General features: G+C 43.2%; 1 protein-coding gene across 1 annotated transcript; it reads left to right on the forward strand.

Moving 5' to 3' along the window:
• The first annotated feature begins 1,502 nt into the window (after positions 1-1,502).
• On the forward strand, positions 1,503-18,994 carry si:dkey-183c6.7 (urea transporter 2). The gene is made up of 8 exons (XM_056443308.1): positions 1,503-1,629; positions 1,991-2,180; positions 3,017-3,145; positions 4,408-4,597; positions 8,548-8,695; positions 14,048-14,182; positions 18,284-18,333; positions 18,722-18,994. The coding sequence occupies exons 1-8, from the start codon at positions 1,503-1,505 to the stop codon at positions 18,884-18,886; spliced, it is 1,134 nt and encodes a 377-aa protein (XP_056299283.1). The 3' UTR covers positions 18,887-18,994.
• Positions 18,995-19,681: the final 687 nt, after the last annotated feature.

The raw sequence follows: 19,681 nt of genomic DNA on the forward strand, positions 1-19,681 counted from the left end.
ACTCAAAACTGTGTTTGAGAACTGCGATCGAAGCTTCGACATGCGGTACAGATCAATACGTGGTAATTATTGTAAATTAACCGCCTGTTGATTGAGTGGTGCAGATATCTGTGGAGTATAAAGTAAGCATGTGTTGAGCGTACAGAATATTATGTTGCACACACACACACACACACACACACCGTGAATAGTGAACATACAGAAAATGTACTGCAGCTACAGGACCTTGATGCTGTGTGTGTGTGTGTGTGTGTGTGTGTGTGTGTGTGTGTGTGTGTGTGTGTGTGTGTGTGTGTGTGTGCGTGCGTGTGTGTGCGTGCGTGGCGTCTATATGTTTCCACTTAACACAACCGACACATCCGCGGGTCAGAGTGTAATCTCCCGGCGTTCGCCTGCCTCTCTCTCTCTAACAACAGCCCGCAGAGCTTCACAGTCTGATTGATGGAATGAGCCGAGCAGCAGAGACAGGCGGAGGGAGGGCGGATGTGTTTATTGAAGCAAATGAACGATGCGAGAGAGACGTAGGAAGCAGAGAGAGAGAGAGAGAGAGGGAGAGGGAGAGATGGGCTGTGCTGTCGATGGCAGAGCAGTTTCCACCTGCACAAACAAGGCTGTTGCATCCCCCGCTGCACCGCCTCAGACGGAGAGAGAAGAATCTCTCTGGCGTGCTGTTGTTGCCCTTTGAGTCTACTAATGGATGTGCACCGCCATATGCACACACACACACACGGATACACACACATCTGCTGGAAGTCTCCTTTTTTTGTGTGTTGACCAAAAAGCATTGCTCTGCTATTTGGGGCCGTTGGTTGAGTGATGTGAGACTCAGGTATGCACAACATGTCGAGTTCTGCTGAACTCCGAGTGCTCCTCGGTTTTCACGGCGTAAACAAAGTACGCAAAGTCAAGTCGATGTCGAACTAAGTGCCTCTCGGACGCGAGAGAGGAATCTGGCGTCGACGCTGTTCCTCTCTCAAAGAAGGCCGAGCAGCAGCGGTGTCCGGGTGACATCGTTCACCTTTCTCAACACACTTGAGGTGTCACAACGAGGCAGAAGGATGAAACATCCATGTGTCCTGCTGCAATAAAAAGGTGGATGATTAGCTTGAGTGGACAAACAATGGGGGGGGGGAAGAGATGTCACAATGAGGAACGGGAAGGAGAAGACAGAGGGGAAGTGGACATGAGGGGGGGAGGAGGAGCAATGGGGGTCACTGGTGTTCTCGTCCTGGACCGGTCGGTGTTGGACTTTGTCCTTCTGCGGCGCGAGCGGAACACATCGGAGTGAATACGTTAGCCGGCCCGCTAGTTTATTAGTCATCCCCTTCAACCTCACTCGGGAAAGAGGGAGAGGAAGGGAAGGCAATGGAGGCATGACTGAGGAGGAAGGGGAGTGAGAAGCAACAAGGGAACTAAAGAGGAGCGACGAAGGAAAAGCGGAAAGGTTTTTTTTCCAACATCACTACGACGTATTTATTCCCTTTTTTTTAGCATCTGTGGGGATGTGGATGGATACCAAGGTGGAGGTGGAGGAGGGCGGCAGGAGGAGCTCCAGCCGGTGGTGGCGTGTGACAGGCGGCCTGCTGCTGTGCACCGGGGACATGGAGCACTTGGATAAGTTCATGCAGGGTAGGAAAACTCTCGCAGTACACGGCTGCATCCCAACATGTTTTATTCATTTTAATCTTCTCATAATGTGATTTAGTTCCACAAAAATACCGAGTTGCCCAACACTCTGGAACACTTATGCCGTTAAATAATGCAGATTTGATCATCACACTGAATCCTGTTTCACTCTTCCTCCGAGATGAAACCTAATCATTAAAATTCCCATCTTGGTTCTTGAGTAAAAACCCTGTATGGCCATAAAGAGAAAACATGTTGTTTGCTGCACGTTGCCTTTAAATTGGGAATAACAAATATACAAAACTGGGGGTTGGGGGTGCATGCTGTCAAAAATGTGTCAGATGTTTTCTTTCTGTGTCTTCAGAGATGCCGTTTGTGCTGCAGCTGGCGGAGTGGGGCCTGAGAGGGGTGTCCAGGGTGATCTTCGCCAACAACCCGCTGAGCGGGGCTCTCATCCTGGCCACTCTGTGCTGGGCTTCCCCCTGGCAGGGCCTGCTGGGAACTCTGGGTGTACTGGCCTCCACGCTAACAGCTGTCATCACGGGGCAAGACAGGTGGACTGAAACACACACTCGCACACACACGGCATAGAAGCTCTAAAAATGCACATATTTAATGATATGTCCATCTGAAATTCACACAACAGAAGAAATGTCCCTTTTAAATAATCAAACCCCCGTAACACAAGCCTATCGTTTAATTTGCACCACCTTACGACTAAAGTTTCTACTTAAAGTTTACGAGCAGCTCCATGACTGATGTGTTCACTCACCCCCACTGCCTCACAATCCTTATTTCACCTAATGGCCCAATATTGACTCTATGCCACGCGCAGTATAATCTGCTATTATTCAACATATTTTTGGGTGTGGTGCTTCTAATGTGTGTGTGTGTGTGTTTTAAATCGGATATGCTGAATCCATTTGGTGTCACCCATCGTCTGCTCATTGAATCTGAACAGTTTGTGCCGTGTGGACCCGTAACAATCTACGCTCCTGTGTGTTTCCACCTTGAAATCAATCTCACTGTAAATCACTGTCTATGTAATTATGATGATGAAAAGTGAATCTTTATCTCTTTGTGTGCTTTTTATGATGTTTTTTTCATTTTATTGTTATTTTTTTAATGATTTTATGATGAGGCCTATATTTGATCGTAACCTGTATGTTTATTACTTTTTTATGATGTTCTTGTGATAAACATTTTCTCAATTAGTGAAGGCTTGTAATATCTGGCGACAGGGACGACGGTTAAAATGTATCCTTATAGCTAAGACTGACACGTTTACCCCTGGGTTGATTGATGTGTACGCTCCCTGTTCAAATTAATTAATTAATTTAATTTAATTAAATGTGTGTGTGTGTGTGTGTGTGTGTGTGTGTGTGTGTAGTGCTGAGGTGTCAGGAGGCCTCCATGGCTTTAACGGCATGTTGGTGTCTCTGCTGATGGGCGTGTTCAGCTCTGCAGGAGACTGGTACTGGTGGCTGCTGCTGCCGGTCTGCTTGGGGTCCGTTCTATGGTAAGATATTATATCTGTGAATTATATTGTTATTTTAAAGGAGAATTGGGCTTCTGCATAGCTGATGATCTTTTTGAGTGGCCTCCTTCCTCATCCTAGTCATATACGCCACACCTGAATATCTCTGCCAGTCACATCACTGGTCTCATGGCTCTGAAACATCTGGATGTGATACTGGCAGCTCATTGGTTCAGAGCGTCAGGACATGAACACCGACACGAAAAACCTGCGCAAAAAGACAATATATATATATTTATATGAGTATATGGACCGGTATAACTGAGTAATAATCCTACTGAGTCTCACCTGATACACGGTGACATCATCTGGTAATTAATGTTGCACAACAGCGTTTAAAGGCTAAAAGACAAGTTTGCTGCGTCGTATGGAGACAGACCAACCAACCAAATATTATTTAAATGTGGCATGTTTTATGATTAGTTGAATTAAAGAGGAAAGAAAACGTTTTATTGTTGAAATGTGTGGAGCGGGAGGATACCTTGTGTTGGTGGGTGTGTGTGCATCAGGATAATGTGACCATGCACCAGTGTTCACCTGAAGCTCCTCTCTCGGTCTTTGAAGTTTATTCACTGTAACAAATCATTTGCAGGAACAATGATTTTAATTTTGAGGAGAAAATGTCTGAGCTCCAATAAGTTTTATTTAATCTAACGTATTTTCTCTCCAAAAGCTAAGTGTGTATCTCAGTCCAACATATTGTTTACACACAGATTATTGTAAAAAAGGAATGTCAGGATTTTATAGTATACTATTTTACATGTCACAAATTAAATATCTTGGCGGTTGAACTGTTATTTGCATTTATTGAGTAAATCTAATGGATATTTTCAAGATTCTTTTTTTTAACACTTTATATGAAAAACAATGAACCAATAAACTAATTTAAATACTTTTTAGTACAGTATTTGCCAGCGAAAGTCCTATTTCGATTCAAATAAATGTAACATTATGTAATAGAATAATCACATTGTGTGCTGGTTTTCCTGTAAGAATCATTAGAAAATCCATCCGGTCTCCATGGGAACCAAAGACACTCGTTCTGATGTCAATCAGTTCGCAATTGTTTTGACCTTTTACACACGTCTGCAGACTGATGCTAATATTGAAATATACCTGTGACCCTCCTCTCAGCAGGCCATCCAGGTGAGGGCAGTGTGAAAGAAATGGATTGCAACGGTGACGCCATTCTGGAAAGGCTCTTGAAATGATCATCACCCCCCCCCCCCCCTTTATGTCCCCAGTATCTTTCTGTACACTGGTCTCTCCCCGCTGTTGGACCGCTGGGACTTGCCTGTCGCCGTATTCCCCTTCAACATCCTCATCCTCCTCTACCTCCTGTGTACGGGCCCAGACAATCCTTACTTCCCGCACTACCTGACGACGCCTCCGGGGCTGCCGGAGCACAACGGCACCGAGCTCATGGCGGTAGAGGTGAGGCGACCCCATTTCTATTTTACTGAAATGTTTTGTGCATATGTTGAGGTTTTTGAAGTCATGGAAACATTAAAGAGCAGACTCTCAAATCGTGATTGTCTCTCAGATCTTGGTAAAACACAAGGATTATTTTTCTTTCTTTTTCCATAACCCAGCCAAGTCCAGAAAACGTACCGAAAAGACTTCACTCTACTGAGTTTTACAATAAGCCATTACACTTTCCATTCGGTTGTATACAAGAAAACAAACTGAAACAAACATGAGGATGAGAATCCACACACTTCACAAATTAATTTATTAAAGAGGGCTCAGTGAAGTAATAACTGGGATGGGTTTCATCGGGTCTCATTGGGTCTCATTGGGTCTGATCGGGTCTCATCGGGTCTCATCGAGTCTCATCAGGTCTCTTTGTGTCTCATCAGGTCTCATTTGGTCTCATCAGGTCTCTTTGTGTCTCATCGGGTCTCATCAGGTCTCATTTGGTCTGATCGGGTCTCATTGGGTCTCATTGGGTCTCATCGAGTCTCATCAGGTCTCTTTGTGTCTCATCAGGTCTCATTTGGTCTCATCAGGTCTCTTTGTGTCTCATCGGGTCTCATCAGGTCTCATTTGGTCTGATCGGGTCTCATCGGGTCTCATCAGGTCTCTTTGTGTCTCATCAGGTCTCATTGGGTCTCATCAGGTCTCTTTTTGTCTTATCGGGTCTCATCAGGTCTCATCAGGTCTCATGGGGTCGGTTATCCTCCGCGTGTCTGCCGGAGCATCAAGTAACTGACCAGAGACAAACATGCATAAGACCAGCCGGCCTATGACTCACCTGTTACTAAGCAACAGTTACTGCTGGAGCTCCAGTTCTGGGATTATAATCAGCCCAAAACTGTTTTAATTAACAATTATTAATGATTGAACCCCATCGTGGAGCTGCATTCAAGATAAAGTGTCCGCGTTCGTGAACAATATTCAACAATATAACAATATAATGCGTTGCACAGGTGGATTTTATAGCTGCTTTTCCCTTTTTGTAAAGCCAGAGTAGGAGAAAAAAAATCGCAATAAAACCGTAAGGCCTGCTGCAGAAAACTATCAATAAAACCTAAAATCCTGGATGTCGGCGGCTGAAAGTCACCTTGATTAAAAAATGCAAGCTGTCAGAAAATAGATGGCCTTCGATCCGCCCGATTGAAATGCACCGCCGCCACCGTGAACTGCTTCTCGCCAGACTTTGGCAAAAAATAAATGCCGACGCTCACAAGCTGCTGAGAGCCAGACAGAAGAGATTATGGGATCCAGATCGGCTCCATCTTAATAAAACATGTGATGACTGGACTCGAAGAGGACTCGTTAGCGTGTGTGTGTGTTGACGACAATATAGCCTCCACATGTGTATTACTATACACACTTATGACACACTCTATATAATAAATATCTTCACCGCTCATATTTTGTATGTTAGCAGCACAAAGTACCACATTGTATGAGTCCAATACGCAGCACTGAAGATGGAGACGACCCATTGGCTGCTTCCAGGCTCGTGCACAGATGGACCCCTAGTGCTAAAAGGTGGCCCCTAGTGGTGGCCTTTGGCCCGGGAAGAGAAAAGGGCCCTTTCTGCTGCAGCCACACTTTTTGTTCATTAATAAGTATTTAAGAATAAAAATATGACTCCCTCTGTCATCAATCCCCCCCCTCCTCCTCCTCCTCCTCCTCCTCACACGTTTATTATATGGAATTTTTCGCTCCTATCATTTTGTAGATGTAAATAAATTGTAATTGCAAAAGGAGGAAGAAGAAGAAGGAGGGAGAAGAAGGAGGAGGAAGAACAACAACAACAAGGAGGAGGAGAAGAAGAAAGAGGAGGAGGAAGTGGTAGAGGAGGAGAAGAAGAAGAAGAAGAAGAAGAAGGAGGAGGAGGAGGAAGAGGAAGAGCAGGAGAGGAGGAAGAAGAAGAAGAAGAAGAAGGAGTAGGAGGAGGAGGAAGAAGAAGTGTTCTTGTGAGAAATTCACCCCGACATGCTCCGCGGCGCTCACAAGGCCACCCCCTCCCCCCACTCCCCTCTTCCTCCTCCTCCTCCTCGCGTATTTATTATATGGCATTTCTCGCTCCTATCATTTTGTAAATCTTTTTTTTTTATTGTTAAGAGAAAACATGTCATTTTGTTTCAGGTGTTGCGTAACAACCAATTAATTGCTAACTTTAAGTTACAGTGATCAATAGATCAATCATTTTGGCGATGGTGTCCTTCTTTTTGGTTTGAGCACCTGCCCCCCCCCCCCTGCTTTAGAAGATGAGTGTGTGTGTGTGTGTGTGTGTGTGAGTGTGTGAGTGTGAGAGTGTGTGAGTGTGTTCCTGAACTCTGGGATCTGCTAACTGAAGTTCTCTGACAGATTAAATAAGCGTCTCCTCTCTGCTGTCGAGATGTTCCCACACTCGGTTCGCGGCGTGGCAGAGCATCACTTCCTGTTTCCCTCCTGTGAAGAGAGTCTTCCTCTTCTTCTCTTCCGCTCCGTCTCTCTCCCTATAGACGCCGTCCTTTGCTCCTCACCATGTCTCTGACGCTCTCCATCTTTTCCTGCTTCTCTTCTCTCCGTCTCTGTTCTGCCATCATCCTTCCTCCGTCTCACACTTTCTGTGTTTCTCTTCCTCCTTTCCTCTCTTCCTTCATCATTGAAAATGGACAGTAAAAGGCTCGCAAGCACATCAAGGACAACAAAACACAATTGTTTTTACAATAAATGGCAAACAACCTCCTCTATTTATATTGTTCCTCTTTCAGACCATTTTCAATTGCTCTCCTCCTTTCTCTTCCTCCACCCATCTCACTTTCTTCTTTCCTTCTGTCCTCCTCCTTTCTTTTCCTCCACTCATCTCCTCTTTCTCTTTCCTTCTGTCCTCCTTTATTTTCCTCCACCCATCTCCTTTTCCTTTTTCCTTCTTCCCTCCTCCTTTATTTTCCTCCACCCATCTCCTTTTCCTCTTTCCTTTTGTCCTCCTTTCTTTTTCTGCACCCATCTTATTTTCCTCTTTCATTCTGTCCTCCTCTTTTCTTTTCCTCCACCCATCTCATTTTTTTTTCCATGTGCCCATCTCCTTTCTTTTCCTCCAACCATTTCTTTTTCCTCTTTCCTTCTGTCCTCCTCCTTTCCTTCCCTCTTTCCTTCTGTCCTCCTCCTTTCCTTTCCTCTTTCCTTCGGTCCTCCTCCTTTCCTCTGGTACTCTCAGAGATGGGGGTGACGTAGGTCCTATTTATATTTAATGTCTTCAGCTTTCACTCTTCTCTGAAGGGCGCTCCGCCTGCACGACCACAACAGCGTTTTGAATCTTTCTGCACACAAACACACAGGCGTACGCACACGTGTGCGCACACACACGTCTGCATACACACGCGTGTGCGTTCACACACAGAAGCGCACGCACAAAGAGTGTGTGATATAATTAAACACCATTTATGACTTATGACTTGTAAAAATATCTGCTACAGGCAGGTGCACCCATCCCGTTGCCATGGAAACTCTTTTCACATGACTGAATGTTAGGAATGCTGTGTGTGTGTGTGTGTGTGTGTGTGTGTTTCAAAAGGGACATAATGCTCATTTCAAGGTTCATACTTTTATTTTTTATTTTTTTTACATGCTTTAATATTAGGAATGCTGCATGTGTGTGTTTGTGTGTGTGTGTGTGTTTGTGTGTGTGTTTTAAAGGGGACATATATTGCTCATTTCAAGGTTCATACTTTCATTTTTTATATTTTTTACATGCTTTAATGTTAGGAATGCTGTGTGTGTGAGTGTGTTTGTGAGTGTGTGTGTGTGTGTGTGTGTTTTAAAGGGGACATATAATGTTCATTTCAAGGTTCATACTTTTATTTTTTATTTTTTTACATGCTTTATAATCATTAACAATATGCTTTATTGTGTAATCCTCCTGTTATCTTCTCTCTGTTGCCCAGGTTACGCGAGGCATCCTTCTCGGTGTGGGTCAGATCTTCGCCTGCGAGGCCCTGGGCCCCTCGCTGCTCATCCTCGGTGCTGTCCTGCTCTACTCTCCCCTGCTGGTCGCCCACGCTCTGCTGGGATCCGCAGTGGGAACATTGGCCGGTGAGTCAGTGTCCATGGGCCCCACACATCTGTAGTGTCTATTGGCCCCACACATCTTCTTCAGCTCAAATAAATAAATATGAAACTGTGAGAGGCCGCCTGCAAATAGCCGAGCACTGGTAACCACGATCATGAACCAACACACACTCCTGTGGCTGCGTGTACATCTACCTCCCTGGGACTCTATTCAGGGAGAGAGAATGACAATTCTATAGGACCCCCCCCCCCCCCCCGCTTCCATCTGCAGCTGAAAGGACAATAATATGGCGTCCTGAAATACAACCACAGACAACAACAGCAGTGACTCATTATTTAGTTGTAATTAGATTTGTAGAGGTTTAATTCTGACTCTGTGTGTGTGTGTGTTTGTGTCTGTCATTGTGTGTGTGTCTGTCTGTCTGTCTGTCTGTGTGTGTGTGTTTCTCTCTAAAGTGCACATAGGTATATGTCCATCTTAAATTCACATAACAGAAGAAATGTCCCTTTAAAAATGTGTGTGTGTGTGTGTGTGTGTGTGTGTGTAGGTAGCTATGAGTCATACTGAGTGGGAGTGAGCTCATACATACAGCATACTTTCACAAAACGGTGGTGTGGACACATGGCGAACAGTAGCACAAACACACACACACACACACACACACACACACACACATACACTGCTGCAATGAAAACACCAGTGAGTCAAGAAAGGCATCAAAGAGATGAGACTGTAATGAGATTTTGAAGGCAACCCTGATGGGAACAACAACAACAACAGCAATAGCAATAACAATGGGAAACAGGCACTCAGCCGACATTTTAATGCCATAATGAGGTCATTCTCTCTTCCTTCCCTTTTTCACGCTCCATTAGTTTTTCTTGCTTATTTTCCTCCGAGCTATTTTTTGCCCAAATTAATTTCATTGATCTTCAAAAGTCAGCCATTTTTTTCTTCTCTCTTTTCAAACAAATTCCAAGGAACAATGACACGTTACATTAAGTCTCTATTCTGGATTAACCCTTCATCCTCAAGTATTGTTGTTGTAGCCAACGCCTGATCATCAGCGTATCCCTCTGCACCTTTGTATCCCATAGTTGTCCAAAAAACTACAAAATAACATATGAAACTACAATATGATGTTCCTGTTAAAATGATGAACATATTACACTTTTTATTGATGAAACCATTCATGTGTGACATCTCCAATAGGAATAAATGTGCAGGTGTCACTCTGCACTCTATGCATGGTGTGTTCATGGTCCTCCACGCACAATCAGTCATCACGATCATTATCTCTGTTACCGCGGTCATCATCGTTATCTTCATTACTCGTCATTATCTTCCCCATCGGGATCGTTGTTTTCCGTTTACCGTCGTCGGGATAGCTTTTCAAATTGCCGTTGCTCTCGTCGCCGTCTCATCCGTCTCTATCTTTTTCATTAGTTTAGCGTTTATCTTCGAGGATGAAGCCGAGGTGAGAGACCAGAGGCATCCGGACAGCAGATGTTCAGAGAGGGGAAACCTTCTCCATGAGTAATCAGCTTCGTAACGCTGCTTCTTCATCTGTGAGAAGACTGTGAGAGGCCATGTTGAGAGATGCCACAAAGCAGTGGGGCGTAAACTATTCCCATAAGGGGTTTCCAGAGCGGGAGTTCAGGGGCTTTATGGAGACCACATCCTCCAGCTGTCTTCGTGTTATTGGAGAATAATTATAGAAATCTCACATCTGCATCCCTGGGGTGACATCCCGTCACCCCGTTCTCAGGAAGACGTTATATATTTCTAGGGTGTATATTTATTATCTGTACTATATGGCAATGTTGTAATTCAACATGATATTGTAGCACACAACAAATGTTTTATTGGTTTAATTTATTTTAGCATATCAGCCTCAGCTGTATTTTATGTTAACGAATTAGCAAATACTTTTGCTTTTCTTCAATTTCGATAACTGTATTTTTGTAATTCTAGGACAAAAAAGTACATTACTAATTATCAAATGTTAGCATGATAACACACTGAACTTAGATGGTGACCATGGTAACCATTACCCTGTAAACACCACTGTGCCCTAACACATCCTCAAAGAGCCACTAGCATCTATACAGGAAAGCTAAATAAGGTTTTCACGGAGGAAGAGGATTATAGAAATAGGCCCTATAGAACATCTGATATCTGGATGAAGAGAACAAGTGAGTCCACGTAGAAAGCAATGACAGGATGAGAGATGCAGAATAAAGAGAACATGCAAAGTCAACGCTGGAGAACAATGCATTGTGTTCAGCTCATTTCAGTTTGTCATTCCCACCTATTGCAACTGGAGAAGAGGAGAGGAGATATTAGATTTGATATGATTAGAGCTCTGTGACTCATTCTATTAGCATAGACAATATTACACTGGGAGTGATTCACTCACACACACACACTCACACACACACACATATTAGAAAAACGGTACAGTATTTGTATTATTCTCCGGGGCCTCCCTCCCACGTAGCCATTAGTCTTTTATGACACCCCTATGTGGGCAGGAAGCAGGAGGGGGGAGCAGAGTGCGAGGGTGTAACAAAGGAAGCGAAGAAGGGACCGAGGGAAGGGAACTGGCATCGAGAAACAATGGGGAAACGGTGAAGATGGAGAGGAAGAAGATGACGCGTGGAATAAAGGAGAGGAGGCGAGTGCAGAGGGAGAGCTGCAGGGTTTTTAAAAGGCAGGCGGCAGAAAAGGCCAAACAAGTAAACAGAGGAAAAAAGATGGAGCGAGGAGTCAGAGGAGCCCGGAGAGACGGCGAGAGGAGGCGACACTGGGCGTGGTCAGAGGGATGCAGAACCAGACTGCTGAGCTGCAGACCCCCGCGATGCCACCTGATGAGGGAAAGATCATTTAGCATTTACGTGTCGGTGAATAAGTCGTGTGTAGTTTGGGGTTTAACTTCCACTCCGGGGGGTTTAGTGGAGGACGACTCCTTCCCACGGGCCCAGGAGCAGATTCAGCTTCGTGAATAAAACAAAGCAAAGAGTTACTGGTGTTCACTCTTCTGCAGTCAGTTCAGTAATATTTCATGATGTCGCTCTAACTTAGAAAGTAAACATACGTTGCTGTCTGAGTCATGATCACACGAACATATGGACTGGATCCAGCTCATTTCTTTCCTCTGGGCGGGCCGCAGCACCGATGCAATGTCTTTACATCTAGTTTGGTTTGCAACAAGAAACGCCTAAAAAATACAAATTATTACTGATTTCAACTACACAGGGTTAGAGTTAATTAAGCTGCACCTGTACGGTTGAAACAAAGCAATACATACACTCCTACACTAAAGAAAATTACTAAAGTGCGAGAAATGACCTGTTGCACCAACTCCTCTGAGAGGCTGTGTTGTAGTGTTGTACAGGAAGCTATTATATAATATGGTGTTTCTCATGTTTTGTTTTTCTACTTTTTTTAAAGCACAAATTGTAAATGCGCATAGAAAAAAAGGTGGATCGGTTATCTTGTGTTATTGTGTGACGTCGGCGTTTTAAAAAGGTTAATTCAGATTCACACGGTGACATGAATGGAAAGTGTGGCGTCAGTTCACCGTGACGTCGCTGTTGGGTGGGGTCAGAGGTCACACGGCACACTGCTGACCCCACTGGCCTTTGCAGATGAACGCCGTGGCCCCGCCCTCTCCGATGACATCGTTCTTGTCCCTCGCGGTCGCTTTGAAAGACAAAGGGCAACGCTTCTGGCCTCGCTCAGCTTTATTTGGGTCAGCGTGCCCCCCGTGCGATCTGCGTAAGGCTTCAGCTTCACGGGGTGGTGAGACATTGACCTGCTGTTCAACGAGACCCAAATAAAACATTGATAGGCTACTCAAGTTGTTTGATGCAAGAACAAAACACTTTATACAATGAGAAGGTAATTGTTATTCAACTTTAAAATGTCCGTATTCCAGTGTGATTGGTCTTCTCCACCATGACTCCTTTTCTTTTTACAGTAGTAGACTAAACAAAAAGCATCTGTCATTTCGTGGGCCTTTGTCAGCACTTCCTGTACCCAGCCCGACTCGCCGGTCACATGACGACTGGCCGAACAGCCTTTTCCTAAAGAGGAAAGACAAAGCAGATGAATCTGATCCCAGCTCCTCCTCAGTAGAGCATCATATCCTGTAAACAGCAGTTCTGTTGAGAGATGGTGTAGCAGAGGGACAGTCAACATGTCCTTATTAGGGGACAGTGCATGGGAATTACAATTGTATCTCAAGGCCACCAGACACCAGTGTGTGTCTAGCGCCCCCATGTGGAGGATTCTGGTACAGCCACTGGTCCACATTCAACACGCTGTTTAAACTTACAACAGGTCACAAGGTGGAACATTATGTTGTAATAACTTCAGGTCCTGACACGTGTTAAATGATGTCACGTATAGTTTGAATGAAACGCCACTGCCCCATAGGGATGGACTAGACACTAGACAGTGTGTGTGTGTGTGTGTAAAGTGCACATGTCTATTTACATATTTAATGATACGTCAATCTTAAATTAACAGAAGAAATGTCCCTTTCAAATAATCAAATCTTCTAATGTGTGTGTGTGTGTGTGTGTTTTTTTATCGGATATGCTGAATCCATTTGGTGTCACCCTGAGGCGTCTGCTCATTGAAACTGAACAGTTGGTTTCATGTAGACCGTAACAATCTACGCGTGTGTTTCCATAAACAATCTCACTGTAAATCACTGTCTAACACAAATGTCATTGTGATAATGAAGTATGAATCGTTCTGTGTGTGTGTGTGTGTGTGTGTGTGTGTGTGTGTGTGTGTGTGTGTGTGTGTGATTAGACCGCAACCACAGACTTTGAATAGCAGGAACTCATTGTTTTTTTCTAATTAGATTTGTAAAGGTTTAACTCTCACTCTGTATGTGTGTGTGTGTCTGTGTGTGTGTCTACGTGTGTGTGCGTGTCTGTGTGTGTTTGTGTGTGTATCTGTGTGTGTCTGTGTCTGTGTGTGTGTCTGTGCCTGTGTGTGTGTGTGTCTGTGCCTGTGTGTGTGTGTGTGTCTGTGTGTGTGTGTCTGTGTGTGTGTCTACATGTGTGTGCGTGTCTGTGTGTGTCTGTGTGTGTACGTGTGTGTGTGCGTGTCTGTCTGTGTGTCTACGTGTGTGTGTGTCTGTGCCTGTGTGTGTCTGTGTGTGTGTGTCTGTGCCTGTGTGTGTGTGTGTGTCTGTGTGTGTGTGTCTGTGTGTGTGTGTCTGTGTGTGTGTCTGTGTGTGTGTGTGTGTGTGTGTGTGTGTGTGTGTGTGTGCCTGTGTGTGTCTGTGTGTGTGTGTGTGCCTGTGTGTGTGTGTGTGTGTGCCTGTGTGTGTGTGTGTGTGTCTGTGTGTGTGCCAGGTCTCTCCGTGGCGGTGCGTCATGACTCCCTGTACTCAGGCCTCTCGGGGTTCAATGGCGCTCTGGGCTGCATGGCTATTGGAGAACTCTTCTTCACCTACAGCTGGAGGACACACCTCTTCGCCATCGCCAGCGGTGACACACACACACACACACACACAACAGTCTATTGTGCTTCATGACGATATTCATGATGTTGCTTAAAACGATGAGGAATTGAAGTACAAGGGGTGTAAACCACAGGGCTTTTATTAAAAATAATATGTAATGTGTCCATTGTTTTGGGATCAGCCAATAACAAAAGCCTGAATTGGTTTGTCCCTTGTCAACACAGAACTATCAGAACATGTTTATCCCTCTTAATTATTCTTCTGTTTTTAAGCAAAACACAGAACCTGCATCTCACTCAGGATGTGTGTGAAGTTATTTATGACACGTTGAACAATATAGTTGTCACACATTTGCAAAACAGCAATCTTTTAAAATGAGACAAGCATTTTGAACACACAAGAACCAAATGAAAAAAAAAAATTTAATCCAGGTATTTTTATTTAGATGAGTTAATCTTACTTACTATAAATAACACTTCCAGGAATATAAAAATGAACAGTGCAGTGAAGCCAAATCTTTTTTCTTCATAAACAACTCACTGCTTCATGTTTCGTTGGTGCTGAAACTAAAGCCGGTTTCACATCGTCTCTGTCCGTGGTGCTGGAACTCTTTCATAACGCAGATCACACATGCAGACCATATTAAACTAAAATTGTTCTCAAACAAAAGAAAACACTTATTTAAAAGCCTACAAACTCTTTTTAGCCTTAAATATTCATTTTTAACTTAAACCACGTCAATATATTTAATTTAAATACCCATGTCTCTTTTAGGTGACGTGTGTCACACACATTTTTTATTTATTTTTTATTTGAAATTTATTTAACCAGGAAATGCCTCATTGAGATTAAAAATCTCCTTTACAAGAGTGTCCTGGCCAAAACAGTAGCAGGTCCACAAAGTTTCAGACAATATAACATAAAACAGTGACAGACAATATTTTTTTTTAAATGACAGCATGAAATAAAATCAAAACTAAGACTCAAGTCAACACAACCCAGCTTACACAGGAGCAAAACTTTCAATGGATTTTTAAAAACACCTAAAGAGACCGGTTCCCCGAGACCCAGGTCAGTCTGCAGCAAATTCCAAGCCGCAGGAGCAGCAAACTTAAAACCTCTTTTTCCCATTTCCAAACGGACGTGAGGGACGGAGAGCAAGAGGAGGCCTTGAGCAGAGGTCACAGAGCGAAGATGGTAGCTTCCAGGGTTTTACAGATGAATTAGCGTACAAAGATACGATGGAAGTACGTGGAGAATAGCCTTATAAATAAGGACATGCCAATGATTTTGTCTCCGGATGGACAGAGGAGTCCAACCAACCCTCGCATACAGGGAGCAATGATGAGTCAGAGCCTTAAGATTAGTTATGAACCTCAATGCTCCATGGTACAGTATCTAAGGAGTGGAGACATTGAGAAGATGCATGCATATATAACACATCAGCATAATCAATCACAGGCATAAAAGTAGCACGAGACTCAATGCAGCAGCATTGATATGGCTGTTGTCTGTGGACCCAAAGAAACTCGTCATAAAACATTCAGATCTTTATTTTCACAATAAAAGAGAAATATGCATGAAAGCTAATATTTTTATGTACGTGCTTTGGCAGTTTCTCTGCACCAAATGGTTGTAATTGGTTAATTAGTCATGTTATCAGTTCAAATCTTGATTTAATAGATTCATACCTGCAAACTCATGAGGGGTGAAAAAGGTGACAACGGGCTGGGGGTCCTCTGCTCTGACTAAGTCAGTGCCCACAAACCCTTCTAATAAGAATATAATAGATGTGTATATATATATATATATATATATATGGCAGCCACACCTTGAAATATTCAGTAATATTTATTTTGCATGGGTCCAGGTGTGAATAGGAGCGAGGCCCATTCAGAGAAATCTCTACGGCCCACTTGAGCGACAATCACACAGGTTAACAAGTCCCACGTTACACTATTTTACAAATCAAGTAACTTCCTGCATTGTGTGCACTTGCACTTTTTTAATTTCTAAATTATTTTAGAAATTAATTCCTTTTGTTCCTCTTTTATCCAATAATATATTATAATAAACCTTCCCACCCACCCTGTCTGTGATATCTCATCAGAGGCCCCCACCCCGGGAAGTGGCTGAATGGAGAAGGGGTGGAGGGGTTTCTGTGAGATTCACAGACTGAAATCCTGCTGAAAATCACTTCTATATAGACTCTGGTTCGGTGCTCCGTGACGTCACTCCGTGGTTCTGTGACTTGCGACGTCACAGAACCAGAGTGTCACGTGACAACGTTTCCATGGTGACGGACAAGGTCGGAGATCGAAGGACAAGTGACTTCCACCAGGAAACCTGTTTAAACTTTATATGCATGTCCACGTTGTGTATGTATATATGTACTTATGTGTGTGCATACTACTGTTTATATCTGTCACGGGACACAACTCGTAACTATCTAATCTTTCATGGAACAATGTAATTATCAGGCCAGCAGTACATTGTACAATGGTGCTAAAACGCTAGCGCGCGATTAACATCCGCTAGCCTTAATTAACTGTCTTCACTTTAACTTCTAGTTAATAACTGTCAAAATATAAAAGCGAGCGAACATAACATTAATATATATATGGTGCTTATGTACGTTTCTCACCTGTAAACACCAAGAGACTCGCATCAACAGCTGCGTCACTGTCTGTGTTACGCTGGTCTAACTTGTTTGTTTAAGACAAGAATTACAGCCCCAGTCATGGAAAAACCCGCTACTGCCCCCTACTGGCGAACACAAGTATAACACTATTTAAAAATCATTCAAATTAGGAACAATGGAAAAGTAGCACATCTTCAAATTTAAGAAGCTGGGACCATAAATTGTTTTTTTAATTATTTAAAGTGAAATTATTATCAACAATTTTTTGCAACTAATTGATTAATCTAATAATATTTTTAGCTGAACTTTGGTAGTTTTACAACAAAATGTATAAAGTAGAAATATTATTAATGATATAATGATAGTAATAAAAAATATGCGTTGTCATTATATATCATATGGTTAAAGTCATTCATAAACCAACTTCCCTTTCTTTGGCCTGAACAACCAGGACTCGTGAGCTCTGCTGAGCCATGACTCTGTTCCTTGAGTCTGTTCTGCCTCTCCTGGCTGTCACTAACATTATAACTTCTATACGATACCTGCCATAAATATCATGATACCAGAATTCGATACAATACCATAAAAACAATATACCATAAATACGATACTAGTATATTTATCTATAATAGTAATAAATAAAACATCTGTATGGTTCACTTTTTACCAACTTTTTCAACAATTAACAAATGGCAGTATTATTACTATTAATACAGCCAGATATGAATGAAACTACATGGTTCCATCATAGCATTGATTATACACTATGAGGCCTTTAGTCAGAATCTGACCAGATGATACATAGTTCATCAGGATGAGCAGCTGTAGTTACAGAACTTTACAGACTGTCTGCATTGGAGACAAAGAACTGAAACATTTCACTTCTGGAATCATCTTTTTCTTCTTTTTTTTAAAGCTGAAGACTTTAAGTCTCAAAAGCTCCGCCACTTGACGCTACTCGCTGTGAGCGCTGCGCAGCGCATTGCGTGCAGACAGCTTGACACGGAGCAGCGCGTGCGCTCTGATCGCTCTTTTAATGAAGTATTGATACAAAAAATATGCTCAATCACATCGTGTTTAACTTACGGTACTTTGTTAGTATCGCTACACCGTGCAGCGTGACAGCAGCAGATGTAGTGGACTGACATTCAAGCTAACCTGAACCACCAAACGCTGAAGACATCTGAACGCTGATTGGCCGAGACTCGACACGTCCCATCAAAGAAGTTTTATTGTGAAGATCACCACATCGCATTTTCTCCGTGTCCCACTCCAATCTCATAAATGCCGGCCGGCCAGTTAACCCCCCCCCCCCCTACCTCAAAACAAAAACTCTTCGGATCTACACGATTCACTTGGATGACCTATTTTGATTTCAAAACGGTGAATTTCACCGAAAGGTGACAAGTTTGCAAGTATGAGATTAATTTTTTCAGTCCTGTCTCGTGGGTATATTGATCCTAACTTCTTCTCCTCTTCACGCAGCCTTCATCTCTGCATACTCCGACATCGCTCTGAGCAATCTGCTGGGAACTGTAAGTACACACACCTCAGGCCATGAAGCACTGAGACTGTCCAACATTTATATCCTGCTGGTTTAATCTTCGGAGGATTCAATATTAGCTCCAGATTTAATAATGTTATGTATGCAGAACAATATCAAGCTCCCAATAGTGAGATACTTAAAGCACCAAAACACTTTCCTCTCTGGGCTGAAAGGGTTAAGACTGCATGGGACTTTCTGGTATTGAATGTTTAATTCAGATTAGTCAATTAAACCATTTTCACATAAAAGTCCCTCTACACTAACTATAACGTGTCTATCACTATAGTTAGGAAGATTAATGTGAAACTCTTTAATTATTTCTCCGTGTATAGAGCTTATTCTCTCTTATTCATTAAAATCTCCCTTTCCTCCTCTAGGTCGGTCTCCCAGCATGCAGTTGGGCATCCACTCTGACAGTCACCCTGATGACTGGCAGTTTGGCAGCATACCGCATCCCCATTGGTCAAGTCATGGCCCCGGAACACAACCTCCGCTCCCGCAGCGAATGGGAAGCTGCAGACCGCGAGAGCACCGACGTGTGACGTACTGCATCAGAACTTTAAACTTCTCCTCACGTGCAGCACCAAATAGAAAATGTATTTATTGATAGCTTTTATGAATTGATTCTTTATAAATAAACTTCCTCTCTAGGCTCTGAGTGACATGTAATGTTAACTGGTAAGTGGTGTTAAGATTATTCAGGTCAGTGAAGGTCTCATGACCCGTGTAACCTGCCAATCATCCTAGATACCTATGGGGGGGGGGGGGGGGGGAGGAGCACTACATCACAAGTGACAAAAAACATTTATATATTCATCCATACTTTAAATTAAGCCTGATGCACATTAAAAATACCCACCAACAGGTCAAAGTGTAACCCTGTTGGATCCCGAAACATGTTAAATTATATAAAGTCACTTAGTTTAAATAAAATGCCAGAGCCCCATAAGGATAAACTAGAAACATGAGTGTGAAAATTTATATTTTGTCCATGACTATCTACTAAAACAGTGATGGCTATTCTTGATCCAACTCTGGTAAAGTGCGCCTCCACAAAATAAGGACTGAAAGTCAAACGTTTTGTTCAGTAGATGGGCAGAAAATCAGTTTGGGTGTTTAGGTCTAGAGGTTTTCTAGGATGTCCATGAATCTTGGTAACACATCAAAACTTTAAGTCAGTCCACAAAGGCAAACCCAACAAGAGTCTAGATGGCATCGATGAGCCGCTCAGTCCACGACCAACTGACTGGAGAAGGGGCGGGTCATGAGCTGCAGGTGTGATGAGTGGAAACAGGTGAGAGGGGACGTCATGAGACTAGGGCTGTGTCTACTACCGG

The sequence above is a fragment of the Pseudoliparis swirei genome, chromosome 21 (assembly GCF_029220125.1).
Source record: "Pseudoliparis swirei isolate HS2019 ecotype Mariana Trench chromosome 21, NWPU_hadal_v1, whole genome shotgun sequence".
NCBI classification, from domain to species: domain Eukaryota; kingdom Metazoa; phylum Chordata; class Actinopteri; order Perciformes; family Liparidae; genus Pseudoliparis; species Pseudoliparis swirei.

Bases quoted from the DNA above. Each gene is read 5' to 3' on its own strand.
- si:dkey-183c6.7 (XM_056443308.1), top strand. From the start codon at position 1,503: ATGTGGATGGATACCAAGGTGGAGGTGGAGGAGGGCGGCAGGAGGAGC. The intron at 3,146-4,407 runs GTAAGATATTAT...TTATGTCCCCAG, and splicing joins TGCTTGGGGTCCGTTCTATG to TATCTTTCTGTACACTGGTC. The intron at 18,334-18,721 runs GTAAGTACACAC...TTCCTCCTCTAG, and splicing joins TGAGCAATCTGCTGGGAACT to GTCGGTCTCCCAGCATGCAG.